At 43.4% G+C, this 12,577-nt stretch overlaps 2 protein-coding genes across 3 annotated transcripts in view; one reads left to right on the forward strand and one right to left on the reverse strand.

Moving 5' to 3' along the window:
* mettl1 (methyltransferase 1, tRNA methylguanosine) overlaps positions 1–5,517 on the forward strand; it is a 9,134-nt gene extending 3,617 nt beyond the window's left edge. The window contains exons 5-7 of one of the 2 annotated variants that reach the window (XM_087272255.1): positions 3,133–3,246; positions 4,536–4,637; positions 5,306–5,517. In XM_087272255.1, coding sequence (XP_087128381.1) covers positions 3,133–3,246; positions 4,536–4,637; positions 5,306–5,425 — 336 coding nt within the window. In that variant the 3' untranslated portion in view covers positions 5,426–5,517. 2 annotated transcript variants of the gene reach the window in all.
* poc1a (POC1 centriolar protein A) overlaps positions 1–12,577 on the reverse strand; it is a 521,349-nt gene that overhangs the window by 84,470 nt on the left and 424,302 nt on the right. The window lies entirely within an intron of this gene.

Raw genomic sequence — 12,577 nt, forward strand, 5'->3', positions numbered from 1 at the left:
TTCGTCCGCGACAACCCCCACGCTCTTTACTTTCGTCCGCGACAACCCCAACGCTCTTCACTTTCGTTCGCAACAACGCCCTCCCCCCGCTCTTCACTTTCGTCTGCGACAACACCCCCTGCTCTTTACTTTTGTCTGTGACAACCCCCACGCTCTTTACTTTTGTCTGCGACAACCCCCTCGCTCTTTACTTTCGTCCGCAACAACCCCCACGCTCTTTACTTTCGTCCGCAACAACCCCCATGCTCTTTACTTTTGTCTGCTACAACCCCCACGCTCTTTACTTTTGTCTGCGACAACCCCCACGCTCTTTACTTTCGTCCGCAACAACCCCCATGCTCTTTACTTTCGTCCGCAACAACCCCCATGCTCTTTACTTTCGTCCGCAACAACCCCCACGCTCTTTACTTTCGTCCGCAACAACCCCCTCGCTCTTTACTTTTGTCTGCGACAACCCCCATGCTCTTTACTTTCGTCCGCAACAACCCCCATGCTCTTTACTTTCGTCCGCAACAACCCCCTCGCTCTTTACTTTTGTCTGCGACAACCCCCATGCTCTTTACTTTCGTCCGCAACAACCCCCATGCTTTTTACTTTCGTCTGCAACAACCCCCACGCTCTTTACTTTCGTCCGCAACAACCCCCACGCTCTTTACTTTCGTCCGCAACAACCCCCTCGCTCTTTACTTTTGTCTGCGACAACCCCCATGCTCTTTACTTTCGTCCGCAACAACCCCCATGCTTTTTACTTTCGTCTGCAACAACCCCCACGCTCTTTACTTTCGTCCGCAACAACCCCCACGCTCTTTACTTTCGTCCGCAACAACCCCCTCGCTCTTTACTTTTGTCTGCGACAACCCCCATGCTCTTTACTTTCGTCCGCAACAACCCCCATGCTCTTTACTTTCGTCCGCAACAACCCCCACGCTCTTTACTTTCGTCCGCAACAACCCCCTCGCTCTTTACTTTTGTCTGCGACAACCCCCATGCTCTTTACTTTCGTCCGCAACAACCCCCACGCTCTTTATTTTCGTCGGTGACAACCCCCACGCTCTTTACTTTCTTTCGTCCACGACAACTGCCCGCTGTTCACTTTCGTCCGTGATAACCCCGTCGCTATTCACTTTCATCCGCGTCAGCCGACTGATGTTAACTTTCGTCTGCGACAACCCCCCTTGCTCTGCACTTTAGTCCATGTGACGACCGCCCGCTGTTAACGTTCGTTTGCGACAACCCCTCGCATATCATTTTTGTTTGCGACAGTAGTCTGAGTAGTTGCAGTAATTTGATGTGCGATTGACAGAATGGACTGTACCTCGCGTTGGTTTCATACAGATTACAAGACCAGAGAACATCTGTTTCTCGAGTGCAGTCGGTTCATTTAAAAGTAGAGATTTTCAGGCTGTATGTGGATATATTTCTGATGTCTGTGTGTTTGTTCACCACAAAAAGCATGCTCATAAAAGCACACGTCTGATCCCTCGTGAAATGTCGGTCTACATCGATCGATGATTGGCTCCTATACTAGTAGGCGGGGCTTCATTCGCCGCATTGAATATTAGAGTGACAGTATGGTTTGTTTGGTCTTTCCTGAAGTGTTTAAAGTGTATAGATTAAACCATTCAGTTTTCTGCTTATCTTAGACGTTTGCTAATTAGTAAGTAAGTAATGTGTATTGACACAGCACATTTCTCGTGTATGGCCATTTGATCAGGACACCGGGGTTACACCCCTACTCTTTACCAGAAGTGACCTGTGGTTATTAATGAGCACAGAGAATCAGGAGCTCAGTTTAACATCTCATCTGAAAGACGGCGCTCACTGACAGTATAGAGTCCCCTTCACTACACTGGGGCGTTAGGACTCACACGGACCACAGGTTGAGCGCCCCCTACTGGCCTCACTAACACCTCTGCCAACAGCAGCCTAGTGTTCCCATCTTCAGTGAGGGGCCGCTCTTGGGCTGCAGGGTGATGTGGCTGTGGTAATTAATGTGCTAGTTAATTAAATAGTAATAACACAACAATTATAGCGATGATGTTAACCTGGCTTTAAGATTTTCATTATGTCTTTATTTAAATGTTGAATATTGTAAAGAGATCAGTGATGATGGCTGGCAGTCGACTGGATCATCATGACTGCAGCGTGTCCTCAGTCTCTGTGGTCTACAGTTGTCCTCCGCTCTCTCCTCTTGGTTGTGTGTAGTGTGTAAGACCCATCACCAGCGCAGTGAGATGCTCAGAGTTACAGGAGAGCGAAACCCGAACCTGTCAGAGTCTCGGGTGTAAATAATCCCACCGCCACACCTGAGCAGGAGACGCAGGAGACTCCACGAGCTCTCGACTCCGCGGGGCTTTTGGCACACGCTCACCGAAAGCAAACACACACACACACACACACACACACACACTTTCTTTCAGTCTTTGGCTGAAGCCGTAATTAAAGCGCAGTGTGTTTTCCAGCGCCGGTGGCTGCTGCTCCCACTAATTATCCTCAGCTCGTCTGTCTTCATTTATTGGGCTAATAAAAGCAGCGTGCAGACTGATGTTAATATTAGCAGCTGATCTGTGTGTGTGTGTGTGTGTGTGTGTGTGCGCGCTGGTGGTCTGTACTGTAATAAACACTCCTGAAGGGGGATTTCCAGATCTGCAGGTTTGACCACGTCTAAAGAAGAGCTGACACACACATACACACACACACACACACACACACACACACACACACATCAGCTGACACAATAGCACATATACATATGCACACACACTGATTCGCAGACACAAAATAACACGTACACACAACTAAGCCACACACGTATATGCATACACTGACACACACACACACACACACACACATATATATATACAAACATGCTGATCCACATGCGTGTGTGTATGTATACACACACATGCACACACACACACATACATACATGCATGCATGCATATATTTACTAAGCCACACATATATGCATACACACACACTGATCATAACGCACATATAAACACAAACTGAAACCAAATACACACTTTATATTTTATTATTATTTTATAAAAAAAATTTGTGTGTGTGTGTGTGTGTGTGTGTGTGTGTGTGTGTGTGTGTGTGTGTGTGTGTGTGTGTGTTTCTCCACAGCTCAGTAAGATGTTCTTCCTCTTTCCGGACCCTCATTTCAAGAAAACCAAACACAAGTGGCGCATCATCAGCCCCACACTGCTGGCCGAGTATGCATACACACTGCGCATCGGGGTGAGAACACTAACACACACACACACACACACACACACACACACACCAATGCATGATGTTAAAGTGTGTGTGTTTTGATTGTTGCACATTTTGCTCCACTGTGTGTCCTTAATTAACCCCCCGCTCTAACCTGAGATCAGCAGTGTGTGCGCATGTGTAGTCGTGTGTGTTAGTGAGCGTTTGTGTGTGAATATTCCTGGTTGTGATGGTGAACATGCCAGTGTGTATTACTGGATTGCAGCTGGAAGGGCATCCGCTGTGAAAAACTTATGCAGGAATAGTTGGTGGTTCATTCCGCTGTGGTGACCCCTGATGAATAAAGAGACTAAGCTGAAGGAAATGAATGAATGAATAAGAGCTAGATTGTGTGTGTGTGTGTGTGTGTGTGTGTGTGTGTGTGTGTGTGTGTGTGTGTGTGTGTGTGTGTGTGTGTGTGTGTGTGTGTGTGTGTGTGTGTGTGTGTGAGAGAGAGAGTGAGAGTGCGTGTGTGTGCGTGTGTGTGTGTGTGTGTGTGTGTGTGTGTGTGTGTGTGTGTGTGTGTGTGTGTGTGTGTGTACTGTAGAGATGAAGTTTCTCCTGTAGTTCTGAGAAGCTGCTGTTCTGCTGACTCTATCTGACAGACAGAAGTGAAGAGTAAACTGCAGCGCTGACACACACACACACACACACACACACACACACACACACACACTGATAAGCAGTGTTTGCTCTCCTGCTCTCATTCTCAGTCTGGGAAATCTGTGCAGTTCAGAGTATTTCAGGAAACATCCTCACGCACATCTGTGTGTGTGTGTGTGTGTGTGCGCGTGTGTGTGTATGCATGTGTGAGTGTTTTTGTGTAAGAGAGAGAGTGTGCACATGCAAGTATGTGTGTGGAAATGTAATTGTGCGTTTGTCTGTTAGCGAGTGTGTGTCTGAGGTTAATGGTGTGTGTGTGTGTGTGTGTGTGTGTGTGTGTGTGTGTGTTTGTTAGGTTGTGCATGCAGCGTGTTTGTGTCCATGAATGTGTTTATGTGTATGTGTGTGTGTGTGTGCATACCCTGTATGTCTGTGCGTTACTGTGTGTGTGCATGCCCGCACCTGTGTGTGTGTGTGTGTGTGTGTGTGTGTGTGTGTGTGCTGTTAGAGTCCGCTGGCGTCAGATCACGTTCATTCATGCATTTCTGATGTGAACTTTCACAGAATTAACCTGAGGCTGCTAATGACTCAATGGTGTGTGTGTGTGTGTGTGTGTGTGTGTGTGTGTGTGTGTGTGTGTGTGTGTGTGTGTGTGTGTTTGCTCTGTCTAGGGTTTGGTTTACACAAACACTGATGTAGAAGAGGTGCACGAGTGGATCGTCCAACACTTCAGTGATCATCCTCTCTTCAGCAGAGTCACGGAGGAGCAGCTGGTGTGTGTGTGTGTGTGTTGAACAGCTGAGAGTGTGTGAAGCGTCTTCATGCGCTGAGTTTGATGCTCCCCTGTAGAGTAGAGCGGGTTCCTCCAGGTTTGATGTGTGCTGCGTCTCTGTTCACCTGCGTATGAAGATCATAACCTGCTGTTCTGCTCTTCAGCTGTGACAATAATAGGAATAGGAGCCGTTTCTAATAAATCTACTTGAGGTGTTGGTTAGGACCAAAACTCTTTTTTAATATGGAGAATTTTCCTTCTGTCACGTGCCGCTGCTTCTATGTAGAACACGACAATCTGGCAACCTGCGCTTGCGTTTGTTTTGATGCAGGGGTGCAGTACCTAATTCACCCACTGGGTGTCAAACATACACACTGCAGCTTTAAATATAGCGCTGAACATGTGACGGATGTTTTTCATTGGGTGAATCGTTCAGACATCTTCACTTAAGTCTCTCTGGTTAACCTTCATTCTCACACACCCGCCATGTTTGTAGTTCAACACTTATGTCATGTTTGTAGTTTTAACACTGTATAGTGAGTAATATAATATAATTCTACATTTCAAGATCATGATGAGAACAGATGGACAGGGTTAATTCAGCAGTAAACCTCATGTAAGGACTTCATTAATGCCGTTTTTGCTCTGTTGCTGATTGTGTTGTCGCAGGCTGATGACATCATCGTCGGTCACCTGGGAACCTGCACGGAGGAGGGAAAGAAGGTGCAGAGAAACGGAGGGAAGAACTTTCTGGCAGTTTTCCGCAGAGTGGAGGATCCGCAGACGTGAAGATCACATCATTATAGCAGCGTGATCTCGTTACACAAGTACACTGAGTTTTGGACATTACTGTACATTAAAGATTTACTGTATGAAGAGCCCCTCTGTGTGTGCTGCAGGTCACTGAACACAGCTAATAACAAGAGTTCTGGAGTCCACACACACACTCACCGGCCACTTTATTAGGTACACCTGACCAACTGGTCGTTAATGCAAATGTCTAAGCCAATCACAGGGCAGCAGCTCACTGCATTTAGGCTTTAGGCATGTAGACATGGTCAAGAGGATCTGCTGCAGGTCACACTGAGCATCAGAATGGGGAAGAAAGGGGATTTAAGAGACTTTGGCATGGTTGTTGCTGCCAGACGGGCTGCTCTGAGTATTTCAGAAACTGCTGATCTACTGGGATTTTCACACACAACCATCTCTAGGGTTTACAGAGAATGCTCCGACAAAGAGGAAATATCCAGTGAGCGGCAGTTCTGTGGGCGCAAATGCCTTGTTGATGAGGTCAGAGGAGAATGGCCAGACTGGTTCAGCTGATAGAAAGGCAACAGTAACTCAAATAAGCACTCGCTACAACCGAGCTCTGCAGAAGAGCATCTCTGAACACACAACACGGCCAACCTTGAGGCGGATGGGCTACAGCAGCAGAAGAGCACACCGGGTGCCGCTCCTGTCAGCTAAGAACAGGAAACTGAGGCTACAATTCACACAGACTCACCAAAACTGGACAATAGAAGATTGGAGAAACGTTGCTGCTCTGATGAGTCTCCATTTCTGCTGACACATTCGGATGCTCGGCTCAGACAACATGAAAGCATGGATCATCCTGCCTTGTATCAGCGGTTCAGGCTGGTGGTGGTGGTGTAATGGTGTGGGGGAGATTTTCTTTGGGTCCATTAGTACCAATTGAGCATCAACGCCACAGCCTACCTGAGTATTGCTGCTGACCATGTCCATCCCTTTATGAGCACAGTGTCTCCATCTTCTGATGGCTACTTCCAGCAGGATAACGCAGCATGTCATAAAGCTCAATCATCTCAGACTGCTGAACATGACGATGAGTTCACTGTACTCAAATGGCCTCCACAGTCACCAGAGCTCAATCCAATAGAGCAGCTTTGGGATGTGGTGGAACGGGAGATTGGCATCATGGATGTGCAGCCGACAAATCTGCAGCAACTGTGTGATGCTATCATGTCAACATGGAGCAAAATCTCTGAGGAATATTTCCAGCAGCTTGTTGAGTCTACACCATGTAGGATTAAGGCAGATCTGAAGACCAAAGAGGGTCTGACCTGGTACTAGTAAGGTGTACCTAATAAAGTGGCCAGTGAGTTTAATAGATAACATTAACCTCTACATTAGATCAAACTATACTGTGTTTATTTTGCCAGCACACGTTGTTAGTCTTAATATGTTTATAATTAGATGATTAAACACTTCACTCCCTTTATTTGCACATTAATCCCTCCGGTTTCGTTTGCAAAATGGCTGGCGTGTCTTGTTGAGACTGCATCTGAGCTTTATGAGCTACGGAAGGTGGGAAACCAGTCTGGACCCCTGACTGGGTTACAGCTTTTTAGCCAAAGTTTAGATTTGGCTAAACTTGACAGATCCGTATGAATCACATGTTGAGGCTGGTGATACTTTCTCCTGCATCTATGTATGATTGCTAGCATGAGTCAGAAATATAATATACATATAATAATATAAACTTTAAACACAACTCAAGTGGGACTTAAAGAGACGTTTAAACCAGCATCCAGTCTTCATTACAGTGATTAGACTGCACAACTGACCAATGCAGCTCTGAATATGTAGATATGAGTCTGATGAGCGCTGCACATTAGCATAAAGACTGACATGCGTGTGCTCCCCAGACTGTCTAAAGCACACACATGTACATGATCAATAACAGAGCAAATATTTGCAGATGTAATCCATCCTGAGCTCAAACACACATGCAGACATCAGTCGGTCAATGCTGGGGTCAGTGGACGCTTCAGCAGAGTGTGTGTGTGTGTGTGTGTGTGTGTGTGTGTTCAGGAGAAACTGCAGTGAAGCCCGCAGTGAGCAAACCTTCATCACACTGACCTTCACTGAGGAGCACAAAGAGGACTGGATAGTGGTGATGTCCTCTAAGAGAGAAGGGAGACGTCACTCAAGAGCGTCGGCTGCTTGTTCACAATGCTTACTTAAACAAAACGGTTCTTGATTTATATCTCCGGGTGCTCTGGTTTCCCCCACAGTCCAAACACATGCGCTATAGGGGAAGTTGTTTAGCTACATTGTCTATAATATGAGTGTGTATGGGTGTTTCCCAGTGATGGGTTGCAGCTGGAAGGGCATCCGCTGTGTAAAACAAATGCTATACAAGTTGGCGGTTCATTCCTCTGTGGCGACCCCTGATTAATAAAGGGACTAAGCTGAAGGAAAGTGAATGAGTGATGTATTTTATCTCCCAGGTCAGACATGCTGGAACTATAGAGCTGAACAGCACTGTGGACTTCAGGAGGACATTGGCTGCTTTCGTTCTGCCCTTTTTTTTGGCTTGACCTTTGACCTTGGCTCCACATTCCTTCATCTGTCCCATGACTCCATACATGCATTGAGCAAAGGCTGAGTTTGACCTGAGCTCCACCGTGTGATGGTGTTGTGTGGGCTGGATCATCTTCACCACATCGTTACCCGTCAGTGAAGGTGAAGCTTCTCAATGCACAGATCAGACACTGGCCTCCTGCTGTGGATGTAAATATGTATATGAGAGAGAATGTTGAGTTTGGATCTGTCTGGGTGCACAAATGTTTACATTCAGACTTGGTTTGCATTGAAATCTGCATTATAAAGCCCCGAGCAGCGCTAGAATTCATCCTAAAGCTCCAGCCTACAGGATCAGAACCACAAAAAAAGAGGTGAAGCGCTTCCCCGTTTGCCTCTTAAACTTTGGAACAGCTTTCCACATAATGTTTGAGGCTCAAACTCGACTCTTGATTCAGGTTTAAACCAAACATTTGTCTAACCTTGTAGCTGCGCTGCATCAGTCGCTCTGCTCGAGTGTTCTCAGCATGTCTGTTATATTAAATAATCCTCATTCCACTGATGTTATTTCAGCAACTTTCAGGAGTGTGAGCAAAATACAACACCTGACGCTCCTTTCATGCAGGATTTCCAGAAAACGAACACGTCATCAAGTGTACCAGTAGATGCTCACTCATCTGTTATATTTAAAACAAGAATCATTTGAGGAAAAACACTTCAGTAATTGATAGTAAATGCAGAAGTGTTTTTAAACCACACTATATTAAAGAACTTACATTATTTGTTGTGGTGATTCTACAGTTTCATGTGTTGGCGTGGGTTTCCCCCGGGTGCTCCGGTGTCCCCCACAGTACAAACACGTGTGCTATAGGGGAACTGATCAACTAAACTGGGCGTTGTGTATGAGTGTTTCCCAGTACTGGGTTGCAACTGGAAGGGCATCCGCTGTGTAAAACATATGCTAGAATAGGTGGTGGTTCATACCGCTGTGGTGACCCAAATTAACAAAGGGACTAAGCCGGAAAAAAAAAAAGATTCTACAGTTGCTATGGTAACACATCAACTACACTAATTGATCTGTTGTGGTGATTCTACAGTTGCTATGGTAACAACAACTACACTAATTGATCTGTTGTGGTGATTCTACAGTTGCTATGGTAACAACAACTACACTAATTGATCTGTTGTGGTGATTCTACAGTTGCTATGGTAACACATCAACTACACTAATTGATCTGTTGTGGTGATTCTACAGTTGCTATGGTAACAAAAACTACAGTAATTGATCTGCTGTGGTGATTCTACAGTTGCTATGGTAACACAACAACTACAGTAATTGATCTGCTGTGGTGATTCTACAGTTGCTATGGTAACACAACAACTACAGTAATTGATCTGCTGTAGTGATTCTACAGTTGCTATGGTAACACATCAACTACACTAATTGATCTGTTGTGGTGATTCTACAGTTGCTATGGTAACACATCAACTACACTAATTGATCTGTTGTGGTGATTCTACAGTTGCTATGGTAACAACAACTACACTAATTGATCTGCTGTGGTGATTCTACAGTCGCTATGGTAACACAACAACTACAGTAATTGATCTGTTTGGGTGATTCTACAGTTGCTATGGTAACAAAAACTACAGTAATTGATCTGTTGTGGTGATTCTACAGTTGCTATGGTAACAACAACTACACTAATTGATCTGCTGTGGTGATTCTACAGTTGCTATGGTAACACAACAACTACAGTAATTGATCTGTTGTGGTGATTTTACAGTTGCTATGGTAACACAACAACTACAGTAATTGATCTGTTGTGGTGATTTTACAGTTGCTATGGTAACACAACAACTACAGTAATTGATCTGCTGTGCTGATTCTGCAGTTGCTATGGTAACACAACAACTACAGTAATTTATCTGCAGTGGTGATTTTACAGTTGCTATGGTAACACAACTACAGTAATTGATTTGTGGTGGCGATTCTAAAGTTGCTATGGTAACAACAGTTATATATTGAGTTATATAGACAGTGCAGACCCATTGCTGTAGTTTTGTGCAGCTAGAGAGCCTCTTTTACTCCAGTACACCACAGTTTACTGCAGTAGACTCTATTTTACTACAGTCTTTATAACAGTGGTCAGTCTGCTGGAGCGTTCATTAACATGAGTTGTAGATGCTGTAATATATACAGTATAATACACTTTATTGGTGTTGTTCAAATACACATCAGCATTTCCTATAATTTACTGTAGTATTTGTTCATGTGGCCATGAGCAGGGTGCATTTGAGGATTTCAGGTGTGTGTTTCAGTAGAATTTGACTGAACTTTAGCCTCCGTTCATCAGACCAGGCCAGCGCAAGTCCAAGAAGAGATTAATAATGAAAAAACAGAATCAAAGGGAGATTTCACCACATCTAATTCCTTGAAATGGGGAATAAAGACAAATATCCTGCCAGAGCAGAGTCATGGAGTCATAACTCATTTATTTAACAATGAATTGATCAAATATGGATCAATATGACAATGAAAATTGTCATTTAAAAGAAAAATATCTCGATATAACTTGAGTTTGTCTATATTATACCCAAATTTGCGTTGAAACAACCCAGTGCTTTAGTGTTATATTTTTGTTTTTAGTAAATTAAATAATGTTGTTTTAATTAATTTATTAAATTGATCTTAAAATATTTTCATTATTACTAAATATTATTACTAAATATAATTACGATAAATATATAAATTAATAACCTGAACAACCTGAACAAAAGGCATTACAGTATACACACAATCACTATAATTTATCCATATTCTGTTTTGAGCAACAATATTATCAACACAGCTACTTTTATTGATGTACCCTACAAAATCATTGAGATTTTTGGCCCTTGTAAGTCAACCAGCTAAAATATTGAGGTGCTAAACAAAGAAATGTATATATATATATATATATATATATATATATATATATATATATATATATATATATATATATATATGTATAAATTTCTTTATAAAAAGTGTACAATCTCATGAACCAAAAGTCCTGTTTCGTCTCTCTTCATCAAACAATACTAAGCAAATTATACAAACTTTACTGAGCCTTGTTAAGTAACGTTAATATGTTTAGTATTTAACTACTAAGGTTAACAAAAGATGTAAATGCATGACACACATACCGGTTGTTGTTTCTTATTATTACTGTTAGTTTACATAATTACATTTAAATTAGTAACATCAACAGCAAAATCATATTGAGGTGGCCAGAGTTCAGCATTGTGCATGTGAGCAGTGCGTTGTTTATATGCCATTTCAATTCAAAAGAAGTTCAACTTTCACATGCTGTGCTGCTCACCACTGTCAGTCCCACAGCAGTAGACCAATCAGAAGAGCTCAGAGGTGGGACAACCTTCGCTAGCTTCTGTTAATAGTAGACAGTTGGCGTGACAGCTGCTTCATTTACCAGCATATCCCGCTGGAGGAGGCACTTATTGTCCATATTGTTTTCCTGTTTCCAGTGGGTCCGTCATTACCAATATTACATCACATTCATAATACTGCAAACATGGAGCTCACGACACGCATTTTTAAAGGATTTGGTGGGAATGAGCGGGAATTGGGTGGGTTAAATTGGCCGTAGTGTATGAGTGTATGTGAATAAGTGTTTATGGATGTTTCCCAGTGATGGGTTGCAGCTGGAAGGGCATCCACTGTTTAAAACAGATGCGGGAATAGCTGGCGGTTCATTCCGTTGTGGCGACCCCTGATTAATAAAAACAGGGCTAAGCTGAAGGAAAATAAATAAGTGAATGATTCTACAGTTGCTATGGTAACACAACAACTACAGTAATCATGAAATCATGAAATAATCAGTTAAAATAAGTTCGCTCTGAGCTGAAAAAGCGCTACATCAGTCTGTAGGAGAGACTAGTGGTCAAGTTATCCTGATATTCACAATATCATTCATTTTCTTTTCGGCTTAGTCCCTTTATTAATCAGGGGTCGCCACAGCGGAATGAACCACCAACTACTCCTGCATGTTTACGCAGCAGATTCCCTTCTAGCTGCAGCCCAACACTGGGAAACACAATATAATTAAATATTAAAATTATAACATTATCAACAGCAACACTCACAACAGCAACACTGATTCAGTGGTTGCCTAGTGACATAAAAAGCACAGCACACTTCTTGTGCCTCACGTTTCACTGTGACCCGCCCCTAATCTAACTACAGTAATGACTTTATAACTCATTATACCCCAGTTACTCCTATACATTATACTCATGATAAGAACAAGTGTGTGTGTGTGTGTGTGTGTGTGATTATATTCCCAGTGGGGACCTAAACCTGTATGGGAGAGAATACAGTCCGTACAGTAAAAACATCATCACAGTTGTGAGTGTGTGCGTGCATGTTTGTGTGTGTGTGTACTTGTTTATACATCTCGGTGGGGACTTAAACCTGTAGAGAGAACATACAGTACTGTAGAAACATCAATACAACTGTGTGTGTGTGTGTGTATGTGTGTATAGGGACTTCAACATGCAGAGGAGAGAATATACAGTCTGACTGTACAGCAGAAACAGTGTGTGTGTGTGTGTGTG

This window comes from Danio rerio, chromosome 11 (genome assembly GCF_052040795.2).
Source record: "Danio rerio strain M-AB ecotype USA chromosome 11, GRCz13ab, whole genome shotgun sequence".
NCBI lineage: Eukaryota > Metazoa > Chordata > Actinopteri > Cypriniformes > Danionidae > Danio > Danio rerio.